This window comes from Gracilinanus agilis, chromosome 2, assembly GCF_016433145.1.
Source record: "Gracilinanus agilis isolate LMUSP501 chromosome 2, AgileGrace, whole genome shotgun sequence".
NCBI classification, from domain to species: Eukaryota; Metazoa; Chordata; class Mammalia; order Didelphimorphia; family Didelphidae; genus Gracilinanus; species Gracilinanus agilis.
The window spans coordinates 443261576-443275583 of NC_058131.1; the positions used below are offsets into that span (position 1 = coordinate 443261576).

Genomic DNA, 14008 nt, shown 5'->3' on the forward strand with positions numbered 1-14008 from the left:
TATCACCATCTGCAAAATCCTTTTTCTTTTAATGTTAAATGAATCCAGTTAAACTTGTAGAATAAGTACCTGAGAATTGCATATTTTTCATATATTGTCTCTGAAAAATGGAAAAAGTCTGATATTTTAAAAAGAAATTGCATAGGTTTGTCATTTTCTCCTATATAAATAAAATATAGATATATTTTTAAGGTGTGTTTTTGTTTAAATAAAATGTGTGTATTTATAATACCTGTTTCTTCTTTTCATAATATTTACTGACTAGTGTCAGATTCTCCTAAATGTGAGATACTTGTTCAGTTGCCAAAAAGTGTCTGCACTTATTACTAATCTTGATGTTTTCATCATAAATAAAAATGGAAGACAAAAACAATTTGCAACTAAATGTAGCATTTCTTTGAGAAATAGCAAGTCCAATGTCACCAGATCAAAAACTATGTTTCAGTAGAGTTACCAAACATTTTTAAAGAGAAGCTGTAATTAAAAAGAGGCTTAATGGCTTCATCAAGAACATATTGTCAAACTAACCATATGTCCTTTTTTGAACACGTTACTAATTATTAGTTAATAGGGAATGGTATAGATATACTTTACCCAAATTTTGGCAAAAAATTTGAAAAAGCAACCTATTTTTTGAAGAAGACAGAGAAATGCAAAGTAGACAGCAATATGATTCAGAACTGGCTGAATGCCAGTAGTCATTTAGGGTCCATTGCCAAGTTGTCAAGAGGCCTTTAGTAGAGAGCCCCAAAGGTCTGTGGTTGGACCTTTGCTTTTTGCTGCTGCAGGCTTTTAAATACTTTTTGCCAGTGACTTAGAGAAAGACACATGCCATATTCATCAAATTTTCTGATGACATAAAGCTGTGAGTGATAGCTAACCCACTAGATCATTAAGGGAGGGTCAAAAAAAAATCTTGATGGCTAGAATGTTAATCTGAATTTAATAAGATGGATTTTAATAGGGATAAATGTAAAGTCCTACATGTGGGTTCAAAAAATCTTCACAATTCAAAATGAGAGAAGCATGATTAGGCATCAATTTAACTGAAAAACATCTGGGATCTTGGACCATTTTGAGAAACTTCCAGAAATAAGGAGGCAAGAGTCCCTCTATACTCTGCTCTGGCCTGGTCATATCTGGAGTACTATTTTCAGTTCTAGCTATCAGTTTAATTTGGACATTAATAATTTGAAGAGTTTCAGAAGAAGATGTCCATAAGGAACTATGGGAAGAATTGAGGGAGTTTAATCTAGTGAAGAGAAGACTTGAGAAACATGAAAGTTATCTTCAACATCTGAAAAGCTTTCTGAAGGAGTTATTAGACCTGTTCTTTTTTAACCTCAGACAAAAGAACCAAGAGCAAGGAGTGGAAGTCGAAAACAAGCAACTTCTTAAAAAAATAAAAAAATCTGCATTGTTCAAAGAGTGGTAGGGAGGTAGGGAGTTCCTTTTCATTGGAAGTCTTTAAGCAGATGATCACCTATATTATAATGGAAGTTGGTATTTGGGTATTAGTTGAATTAGATGACTACTTAGGCCTGTTTCTGGTCTAAAATTCTATGGTTTTGTGAGAAATAATTGGGAGATACATGCTTGCCAAAGGTGTTGATACTGTGGAGGATATACTGATAGAATCCAAATGGAAGACTGATTCTCTGTAGAGGCTGATAGATGCTCCTATATGCAGATGCTCCTATGTGCAGATGATATTATCTTGATTTTTTCAAATCCCAGAACATTGAAGAACTGAAAAGAATTTATTCTATTTCCTCAAAACAATGTAAGCTCCTTTAAAAAAGTAAAGACTTGTTTTTGTATGTAAATCTCCAGCATCTTGGTACAATGCCTTTCACTACATAGTGTTTAATAAGTACATACTAAATAAATAATTAATATCCACAAAGGAAAAAATGTGGATGAATAATAACTGTCCAGCTTATGACATGCAATTAGATGGAGAATAGATCTTGTCCTTTAGTATATGAATCTTAGACAAATACATTATAAAGAAGGAATTGTGAAAGAGAAACAATGTAAAGGATATCATCAAACAAATAAATGATTAAAAAAGAAGATGAGGTGGTCAAATGATGTACAACCCATATATTCCACTGGTCTCCTCAGGACATCAAGTGAATTCAGAAAGGCCCCTGAGCAAAATTGGTTATATATGAATAAGAGATGTATAGAGAGGAGTGTGGTCTTGATTTTTGGAGGAAATAGCCACATCAGTAAGATTGCCAATCAGTTGGAGAATTGTTTATAATGTAGACTATGAATATTGAATCCCTCATTCTTACTTTAAAGTTTTATGTTTGTTTCACTGTTAATAACAACTAAAATGTTTAAAAATAGTGACAATATTAAACAGTGTAAAGATATCTGACCTCTGAGTCAAGATAACATGGGTTCAAGTCCTGCTTTTGACTGGCTATGTGAACCTGATCAAGTCACTTGACATTCATTTCTCTTAGACTATGAGTTATAGAACAACAGTTCTACATTAATAAAATCAGAGGTCCTGGTCCTTCCCCTTTCCACCTCCCAAAAAAGAAAACATTAGTAACACAATTATATAAAACTGATTTCATTGTGTTAGAATGCGGTATAGAGACTTCTACAGTCTGTGAATCTAAAAGTATTAACTGGAAGTCATGAGGCTAGAGTTCTAGTCCTGGCTCTGCTACTAGTTTTGTGAGCAAAGATAACATTGCTATTAAAATTTAAAAAAATTTAATTTCCAGGGGGCTAAGTAATATTTTTTTCTGGAAAGGTGGCGGTAGGCCAAAAAAGTTTGGGAACCACTGATTTAGGCATTGAAAAAGAAGGTTTTATTATATTGATTGCTAAAGTCCTTCACCTCTAAAATCTGAGTCAGTGTTACTCTGAAAGGCCCACAGGTGATAGTCATCTCATGAATGGACAGATAAGACAAAGACTCACATAGGTAGGTCTGGTAAGTTACCTTTTTCATGCTTTAGTTTCCTCTTTTACAAAATTTATCCATCTATCTCATTGAATCACCTGACAGTAATGTATATTTGAACCAGCCCCATGATTTCATTGATGTGGAGAATTTATGGTAGAACACTTTATCTACCAAAGCATATCTACCACTCATTTGTAATTTATAGTCTTAAAGAATTATATGAGGCAATGACAGATTAGCAGACATCCATGAATCAGGGGCAGTCCTTGAACTCAAGTCTTCCCGACTTATATTTACTATGCCACATTGCCTTTCTTATAAGGATATAAACAAAAAAAAGCATGATGCATGACCAAATATTTTTGGAAACAAATAGGATTAATGTTAGAAAATTTATCTTTATTAGTAATATAAATTAAATGATCCTACCTGGTCCCACAAGGCAGCAGCCACCTGGTCTATTACTGCTCCCAATTCTCGGTATTCTCCGGAGTATCGGATATATGCCCAGGTACACAGAGTGATAAGAGTCAGTCCCATTATCATGTTGCATAGACTAGCTATAATATCCAAACCAATGAATCCAGTCACACCAGCAATGACATAGGTGATGAAGATAACCACAAACAGTGTGGCTGGTGTGCGTGCTGCGTGGAAGATGTTCTTGCTATCATTATGTTTGATATATTGTATGTAAAGCTCATCTATTTCACTCTCCAGTTGTTGCAGGTAACGGCGGCTAAACTCCTCCCCACCCATCTTTTTGACGCCACGAAACAACTTAATTGATTCCTCCTTGAGTTCCAGGTGTTTGTTCTGGAGGTCAGCAGGTGCTAGAAATGGTTTGTCACCTCCACAAATCTATAAAAGGTAGAAAAGGATTGGGAATATTTTTAAAAATCCAGGACATGGGGCAGCTGGGTAGCTTAGTGGAGTGAGAGTCAGGCCTAGAGACAGGAGGTCCTGGGCTCAAACCCGGCCTCAGCCACTTCCCAGCTGTGTGACCCTGGGCAAGTCACTTGACCCCCATTGCCCACCCTTACCAATCTTTCACCTATGAGACAATACACCGAAGTACAAGGGTTTAAAAAAAAAACTTAAAAAAAAATCCAGGACAGAAATATGTAAACCAATTAATATTCTCTTGTAAACAGGCAGGATAGTCTAATGAAAACAGTACTTTTAACTAAGCCCTGAAATATTTGAACTAAAACCCTTACCAATGAAAATCTTAAACCCTATATCCCTCATAAACATAACTAATATGTTGTCTGTTATATGCAGAGTAAGTATTAAAAGAATACTTATGGAATAAGTATAGCATGGCTTTTAAAATTTGTTTTTCCAATAGTGGTGTTAGATCTATGCACATGTATATATTTTCATACAGTTTCATTTATAATATGTGAAAAGAAAATTTCTCCTTTCTTTTTTCTACCAAGGAAACTATTTTCTACTATGGCTTATTTGGAGGTCTATAGATGGATAGTTGAAGGAAATATGGTTCAAAAAGTTGTCTGGAATTGCCTTCCATTTTCTATCAGAGCACAATGTGCTTAGTGCAGTGGATATTTATTGACTATTGATTGAAAGAATAAGAAAGAGAAATGCTTGTTTTCTATATTATAAATGTGTTCAAAGCATTACGTTATTTATTCTTACCTCTTCCATTCTTTTGTTATATGTATCCTTGGCAGTTGCAACTGCTGCTAAATTGTTAGCCTCAGCTGTAGCCTTTGGAAAAAATACAAAGATGTAAAATTCATTTCACATTCATCATAAGTTCTATATAATAATAAACTTATTTATAGGAAAATAAACTTAAATTATTTTCATAAAACATTATCAGCTACTACTGATCACAATATTGACCATCAGTGAATTTCAATCATGAATGTTAGCACAGCTTTTAAAGTTTCTTAAAGCAAATTTGTACCATCTGACAACTAAATAGTTACCTGCAACATTGATTTGGGATGGGGTAATTCTTCTCCTTGATAGATCTTTATATATGCCTATGGAATGACACCAAAAAATGCACATTTAAATAAATTTCATTAAATATTTCCATCTCTAAGTGTTATAAATTTTATTTGTAAGGACTTTTCAGTCTTTTTATTTAGTAGAATCACCAAATATTGGAGTTGGAAGGGACTTCAGCTGTCATTTCATTTAACTTGCACTCCCAAAAGAGTGTCCATGACCAATAAGAAGTAATATAGCCAATGAAGGGAAATCCATTACCTTTTGAGAAAGCAAATTTAATGTATTTACCTCTTTGCACCTTCCAACTACAATGTTCTTCATTCTGTTCTGAGGAACCTAATAGAACAAGCCAATCCCTCTTCTTTGTGAATGTCCTGTCCAAAGACAATTATCATATCTCCCTTTCAAGTCTTCAATTTTCCAGTATAAACATCTCCATTTCTTTCAAATTATCCTCATGATTGTGGGAGTAGAAACACAGACGAAAAACAACTGCATGAACACATGGGCTGATGTGGTGCTTAGACACTAAATGATAACTCTAGTCCAATTATCAATAATATGGAATTAGGTCTTGATCAATGATACATGTAAAGCCCAGTGGAATTGTGCGTTGGCTATAGGGGTTGGGGGCCTGGGGGAGAGGGAAAGAACATGAAACATAACTATGGGAAAATATTCAAAATAAAAAATTTAAATTTAAAAAAATCAAATTATTCTCATGACCTGGACTCAAAGCCCTTCAATATTTCTTTACCTACTTTTTGAATGCTTCCTAGTTTCTTAAAATGTGGCACCCAGAACCAAACAAAATACTCTTGATATGATCTGACCAACCTAGAGACAGAGGGACTATCTATCATCTTCTTATACCTCTTTTTAGTGTAGCCCAAGACCACTTTAGGATTTCTGGTTGTCAAAATACAAAACTGATTCAGTATGCTGAGTTCATAGTGTTTTTCATACAAACTGCTTCAAACAAACCATACTTCTCTCATTTTGCACTTGTGAAACTACTTTTTAAGGAATGAATAAGGTCTCTTACATATATCGATACTAAATTTCATCTTATATATCTTATATTCTACCCCTTTGAGACTCTTTTTTTGGATCCTGACTTTTTGATAAGCATGCCATCTTTACCCTTATTCAAGTGAGTAGAACCATAACAATTGTTTCTTTCCAAAGAAAATTATATTAACAATTTGGTAATGGTTCTTAAACTAGAATGGAGAGGAGGGAGGAGGAGGAGACTAAAATTAATAAATCCTGAGACACCTTGAAAATGAGAGCTGCTTGGTGATTATTAGGCAAATGACTTGTACCTCACTAGGGCCTAGCTTCCAGAGATAATAAGATGGAAGGTGTTGTTTTGATTTTTAAATGGGTCCCCCTTATTGAGGGATAAAAGTTCTATTAGTGTGACCTTTTGCATGTCACTTTGCTTTTTGTTCCTCAATTTCTTAATCATTAAAGTGAAGGGTGATTTATTATTTGGTGACTGCTAAGAACCCAATTAACTTTAATGAATTTCCTTTTTTAATCTAATCCCCTCATTTTACGGATGAAAATACTCAAGCCCAGTGAGAGAAAGTGACTTAACCAAGGTTGCACAACTAGGTTAACAGCAAAATTGAGATTTAAATCAAGCCCTACTTCTGGCTTCTATATGAGAAGCAGTAGAGTAAGGAAAAAAAATTTTAAGCTAAATGAGGAGAGGGAAATCGTGAAGGTGATTTTTTGAGAGTTTGAGATACATGAAAATCAGAGATTGAAACTGGAAAGGTGAATTTTGAGACAAATTTAGAAAAATGTGAAAGATGACAACCTCCAAATCTAGAGTTATATTTCAGCTTTTGAAAAGGAAAATTAAAGGGAAAATAGCAGAAATATTCCTTAATAAGTAGTTTTTTTATTTATTCATTCTTTTTTGTTAAGAAAAGATAAGAAAACATTAGGAATATTTCTGAAAATTTAATTTTACAAAGAAGGCTTCATTGTGAGTATTCTCTTTCCCATATTCCCTTATTCCCTTCACCTTGGCCTCTCAGATTCTTTCTTTAGTAATCTCTATTTAGTACACAGCTCTTGATTCTTCACATCATAAAGAAAACATCATCATATATCAAATGTAAGGAAATATAAAATCTTTGGAATTGAAGAATAAATACCTTGAAGTATTCCACTAGACCTCGACATGTGATTTTATTTCCATTGATTTCTTTGACATCTAGACTCTCAGGGCTGAGTAGCCAAGGGATCAAAATTTTCAGATTCTTAATGAATTCATCATCTATCTCTATAAAGAAAAACAAGCTCATTATTACTTAAACAATTTCTATCCAGCTTTATGCCCTAATATCATTACTACCACCACTTTTTTACTCTCTCAAGGCAAGCAATTCTAATAGAATATACGTTCTTCCAGGGCAGTGACTTTTGTCCTTGTTATCTTCACATTCTCTTTGTAAAGTTGGTGACTAAAGGACTTATTTGACTAACCTATTTAAATTAACTCTTTTTTTTATTCATGAAAATCATGAATGATGAGTCTAGTTAATATTTTGTCCATTAAAACTCTAAATTCCTTTGAGATTAAAGGAAATTCTACAAAGACAATGTAATTATCTCTACTTCTTTGAGCAATTAAATTACACAAAACAAACAGAAGCCTCAGTCCTGATAGCTTTCTGTTTAAAAGTATTTTAATACAAACATATTGATGTCATTGCACAATTGCTTAGCATCAGAATGCTTACCCTTATATTAGAGTTTCTTAGGTAGTGAAAATAATAGTATCTTGTCATAAAAAATAAAATATATTCTCAACAACTATTTTTTCTGCCATATATAGTCATCGTTTAAATACTTATACCCTTTTGACCCAGAGACCCTAGTGCAAGGCATATGACCTTAGGAAATTAAATGCGAACAGATCCTTTATGCATCAAAATATATGTAGCAATTCTATATATGTGTGGAAGCAAAAAGCTAGAAGCAAACATTTAAATATCCATTAAATGGTGAATAGCTTAAAAAAGGGATGCATGAAAATGTGGTTTGTGGAATATTACTACAGTCCAAGTCAGAAATATGGGAAGATGTATATGAACTGATACAGAATGAAGCAAGCAGAATCAAATATATATATATACATATATATATGTGTGTGTGTGTATATATGTATTATTGCAATGACACAAAAGGAAAAAAACTAAACCTGAATGTCATAATTATAACAACCTAGCTTGATCTCAGAGAAGATTTGAGAAAATGTACCTCTCTTATTTGAAGGAATAAGACCATGTATATGAAATATTATTTATAATGTCAGATATGTAATATCAGACTGGTTTTGTTGAACTAGTTTAAAAAAATCTTACAAGAGTAGATGAATTTATTCATAGTCAGAAATGAATGTAATGAAAAAAACAAAACATTGATAAAATAATATTTTTATAATTAATAAACTAAACATTTAAGAACTGACTGGCATTCTGGGATTTCTGGTTCAGAGGCACCATTTTGATCTTTGAGTCAAACCTGGGAGTCTGCAACAGGGTGTTGAGACAAAGATAACACCACATATTAATAAGTATTATGCCGTCACAAGAATATGGGAGAACAGTAGAACAGATTGTAAGAGACCAACACACAGTCTACCTATAAGAAAATGAAAGGTGGCAGAAATTTTGAGAAGCTGACAAAAAATTTGCTTGAAAGAACATGGAAGGACAGCTAACTGAAACAGCTGCCATTATGACTATAAAAATTAAAAATGAATGGAACTTTGAAAGGTTTTTTGTCTCCCCAATTCCTGTATCTTTGTGTTGGTTAAAAAAGTGTCCATTTTATTTCACTGTTCTTTATTTAAACTATTTCCTTCTGCTTTTTCTGTATTTTGCTTCCTACAAACATTCATAATCAATCATAAATATTTGTATTACATGTCTACATAATTATTTCTTACCTAGAAATTGGTACATGGAAAAAGCCAGCATCTAGATGGAACTTGTCCTAATGATCAGACTTCAATTTTTGTCTGGGAAGCTCAAGAGCTATATGTGATTTTAATTGGTTAATGTGTATTTTAAAAATCTTTAAGAAATAAGAGGAAAGGATTCGTCTGGGTCATGGGGACATGTTTACTCCTAAGTTCATTGTTATACATGTCTTCTTCAACCTTAGGTCCCTCCAGTCCCTAAAGCAGAAAATAAGGAGGTGGGGAGTAGAAGGAAGTTTGTAACTCTTAAAAGTCAAACAGAGCCTTAGGACTAAAGTGAGAGTTCAACTACCTTTGCTCCAGAGTGACCCCTGGTGGTTATACTTACAAAGGGGTGGTGCTAATAATAGAGAAACTTAACTTTCACCGAAGTTAGTATAAGATTGTGAAAAAAAGACTGTGAGCTTAGGGCAAAAATAGTGGTTAGACCTGCTAGTTGATCCAAGATCTTTGTCAAGTCGTGTTATGGTGATATTTTAAAGGTTATTTTAAGGCCATTGTCCTAAGGAAAGCTAGGTGGCTCAGTGGAGAGAATACCAGGCTCTGAGTCAGGAGGGCCTGGGTTCAAATTTGGCTTCAGACATTTCCTGTGTGACCCTTGGCAAGTCACTTAACTCTGTTTGCCTAAATCTTGCCCTTATTATGTCTTAGAGACAGAAAGTAAGGGTGTGTATATATATATGCAAAAAGAGTTTAAATTCAGTGCTCCAAAAAGAAATATAAGAATGGCACAGCAAATAGAACATCAAACCTTGAGTGAGGAAGCCCTGAGTCAGATGCTATTTATATATAGTCACACACACACATTATATATATGTATATATACAATCAGTGTGACGTAGGGTGAGTCACTTACCTTCTGTTTGCCTCAATTTCCTCATCTTTAAAATGAGGATAATAATAGCACCTATTTCCCCAGAGTTGTTGTGAGGGAGGATAATACAATACATGTAAAGCAATTGGTAGTGTCTGGTAAGTAGTAAGTACTATATATATGATAGCAATTATTATTATTATTTTATTCTTACTAGGCTATAACAGATTTTCTTTCTTTTTTTCTTGGTAGATTTATGAATCTCCAATTTAGAACAATATTAGTAATGTCTCCATTAAAGAATAATAACTCTTTTGGAGATTACTACTCAAGAAAAATCTTCCTTTAATTCAATTCTCAATAATTTAGTTTTTTTGGTATCTGAAGAAGTTTGCATATAACAGTTATAGAACATTTTTCTTCTTGACTAATAATTAGCCAATTTGTGAAATATTCCCTTGACAAGTATCAATTTTTCCTTTTGAAAATGAATCATTAACTAAAATAACTTTTCTCAAATGAATGTAAATGCAAACCGAACATTCATTCTTATTTATATGCAGGATATAATTCATTCTTAAATCTCTGATGATCTTCCAACTTCAAAAAAGCTTAGAAGAAGATTTACGTCAAGACTCTGATAATAGATTTACAGATATTCTATAGTCTCTTGCCATTTACATTAAAGAAACTTAACCCCAATGGAAGTTAGTAGCAGTGAAACTACTTGGGTTGTCTAGTATGTAGAAATTACAAATAAATTTAATTTTATATGTAAAAATATGCTCACATAACTACAGACCTTTCAGTTTTCCATTGAAATTTGGGTTGGTGGCAACTTTTAAGCCAGGATGAGGTAGTAGAAAACAGGATATGTTGGTGAAACAGGAATGGATGTGCTTTCGTACATTCTGCAGTTCCTCATGCTGGTTCCCTGAGACCTGAAATAAACCACCTTGACACTTAATTTGTGGTAAAAACACAGGGCATATTTTAAAATTTAATCAGCATTATTAATATTTTCTCCATCATTTTATTAATTATAGATAATCAATAAAACAACAACTCAAGTCCTGACCTACAGAAATTTTTGCATATTTCCAAGGGTAAATGGTCACACTGAAAATTTAGTCATCTCTCATGAACTAATTTGAGTTGGCACCATCACATTTAACTATACATTTTACACCAGTTCAAATAAGATTTCCTTGGTTATTCTGAAACCATTATGCTTATCATTTTTTATAGCACATCATTATTCCATCACAATGATATACTACTATACCCTTTATTATTAAAGTCAATTCTACAATAATTTGGAGTTGCACTTAGAACTTGGTAGTCTAATTGGAATGGCACTGAATAATTTAGGTAGAATTACTTATTACATAACTTATCATCGAGCAATTAATATTTCTTTATTTTTATTTTAACATCTGAAAAGTATTTTCTTATTTTGTTGTTGGCAGGATGACACTCAAGTATTTTATATTGTCTACAGTTATTTTAAATGGAATTTCTCTTTCTCTTCCTAATGGCTTTTGTTAGTGATATATAGAAATATTGATTGATTTGTGTGGATTTATTTAATATCCTTAAACTTTGCTAAAATTGTTAATTGTCCCAATTAGTTTTTTAGTTAATTTTCCAGGTTCTCTAAATATATGATCTGCAAAGAATGTTTTGTTCAATGAAGATTGTCTATTCTTGTTTTTCTTCTCTTATTTCTCTAGCTAGTATTTCTAATATAATATTGAATAACAGTGGCAATAATGGTTATCCTTGCTTCATCCCCTATCTTATTGGGAAGATTTCTAGTTTATCCCTATTACAGAACATGCTCTTGGTTTTAAATTGATACTACTTATCATTTTAAGAAAAGCTCTTTTTTATGCTTTCTAGTGTTTCTAATAAGAATGGGTGTTGTATTTTGTCCTAAGTATTTTTTGCATCTATTATCATGATGTTATTTTGGTTACTGATATACTTAATTATGCTTAGTTTCCCTAATACTGAACAATCTCTGCATTTCAATTATAAAACTCACCTCGTCAGAATGTATGATCTTCATATTACTATTACTATTATTAGTATTTCATTTAAAATTTCTGCATTATTGTTCATTATGCAATTAATCAGTAGTTTGTCTGTTTTTGCTCTCTAAGATTTAGGTATCAAAACCCCATTCGTATCATAAAAGGAATTTGTAGGACTCCTTCCTTACTTATTTTTATTTATTTACTTATTTATTTTATTTTTTTAAACATTTATTAATATTCATTTTTAACATGGTTACATGATTCATGCTCCTACTTTCCCCTTCACCCCCGCATTCCCCCCACCAATGGCTGATGCACATTTCCACTGGTTTTAACATGTCATTGATCAAGAACTATTTCCAAATTGTTGTTACTTGCATTTGTGTGGTAGTTTCAAGTCTACATTGTCCAATCATGTCCACCTCAATCCATATATTCAAGCAGTTGTTTTTCTAATATATTTCCTTTCCTTCAGTCCTTCCTCTGAATGTGGGTAGTGTCTTCTCCATAAATCTCTCAGAACTGTCCTGTGTCATTGCATGGCTGCTAGTACAGAAGTCCATTACATTCGATTTTACCAAACTATATCAGTCTCTGTGTACAGTGTTCTTCTGATTCAGCTCCTTTCATTCTACATCAATTCCTGGAGGTCTTTCCAGTTCACATGGAATTCCTCCAGTTTATTATTCCTTTGAGCACAATAGTATTCCATCACCAGCATATACCACAGTTTATTCAGCCATTCCAGTTTTTTGCCACCACAAAAAGCGCAGCTATAAATATTTTCGTACAAGTCTGTTTATCTATGATCTCTTTGGGGTACAAACCCAACAATGGTATGGCTGGATCAAAGGGCAGGCATTCTTTTATAGCCCTTGGAGCATAGGTCCAAATTGCCAGACAGAATGGTTGTATTAGTTCACAACTCCACCAGCAATGCATTAATGTCCCAATTTTGCCACATCCCCTCCAGCATTAATTGCTCTCCCCTTCTTTCATTTTAGCCAATCTGCTAGGTGTGAGGCGATACCTCAGAGTTGTTTTGATTTGCATTTCTCTAATTATTAAAAATTTAGAACACTCTTTCATGTGCTTATTGATAGTTTTGATTTCTTTATGTGAAAATTGCCTATTCATGTCTCTTGCCCATTTATCAATTGGGAAATGGCTTGATTTTTTATACAATTGATTTAACTCCTTGTATATTTGAGTAATTAGACCCCTGTCAGAGTTTTTTGTTGTAAGGATCTTGTCCCAATTTGTTTTTCCCTTCTGATTTTGGCTACATTGTTTTTCTTTGTACAAAAGCTTTTTAGTTTAATATAATCAAAACCATTTAATTTACATTTTGTAATTTTCTCTAACTCTTGCTTGGTTTTAAAATCTTTCCTTTCCCAGAGATCTGACAAGTAAACTATTCTCTGTTCACTTAACTTATTTATAGTTTCCCTCTTTATATTCAAGTCATTCACCCATTCTGAATTTATCTTGGTGTAGGGTGTGAGATGTTGATCTAAACCTAATGTCTCCCATATTGTTTCCCAGCAGTTTTTGTCAAATAGTGGATTCATGTCCCAAAAGTTGGGCTCTTTGGGTTTGTCATACACTGTCTTGCTGATGTCATTTACCCCAAGTCTATTCCACTGATCCTCCCTTCTGTCTCTTAGCCAGTACCATATTTTTTTGATGACTGCTGTTTTATACTATAGTTTAATATCTGGTACTACTAGGCCCCCTTCCTTCACATTTTTTTTCATTATTTGCCTTGATATTCTTAATCTTTTATTGTTCCAAATGAAATTTGTTATAGTTTTTTCTAATTCAGTAAAGAAGTATTTTGGTAGTTTGATAGGTATGGTGCTAAATAGGTAAATTAATTTGGGTAGAATGGTCATTTTTATTATGTTAGCTTGTCCTACCCATGAGCAATCAATGGCTTTCCAATTGTTTGGGTCCAGTTTTATTTGTTTGGAAAGTGTTTTGTAGTTGTTTTCATATAATTCCTGTGTTTGTTTTGGTAGATAGATTCCCAAGTATTTTATATTGTCTAGGGTGATTTTAAATGGTGTTTCTCTTTCTACCTCTTGCTGCTCTAATATGTTGGAAATGTGTAGAAATACTAATGATTTATGTGCATTTATTTTGTATCCTGAAACTTTGCTGAAGTTGTTGATTATTTCTACAAGCTTCTTAGTTGATTCTCTAGGATTTTTTAAGTAGACCATCATATCATC

The 14008-nt window shown here is 33.0% G+C and overlaps 1 protein-coding gene across 1 annotated transcript in view; it reads right to left on the reverse strand.

Annotated features, from left to right (window-relative positions):
• ATL1 (atlastin GTPase 1) overlaps nt 1-14008 on the reverse strand; it is a 120754-nt gene that overhangs the window by 14668 nt on the left and 92078 nt on the right. The window contains exons 11-15 of the mRNA XM_044659945.1: nt 10538-10676; nt 7090-7217; nt 4891-4947; nt 4595-4666; nt 3362-3793 (exon numbers count right to left, since the gene is read on the reverse strand). Coding sequence (XP_044515880.1) covers nt 3362-3793; nt 4595-4666; nt 4891-4947; nt 7090-7217; nt 10538-10676 — 828 coding nt within the window. The remainder of the gene's footprint in view (nt 1-3361; nt 3794-4594; nt 4667-4890; nt 4948-7089; nt 7218-10537; nt 10677-14008) is intronic.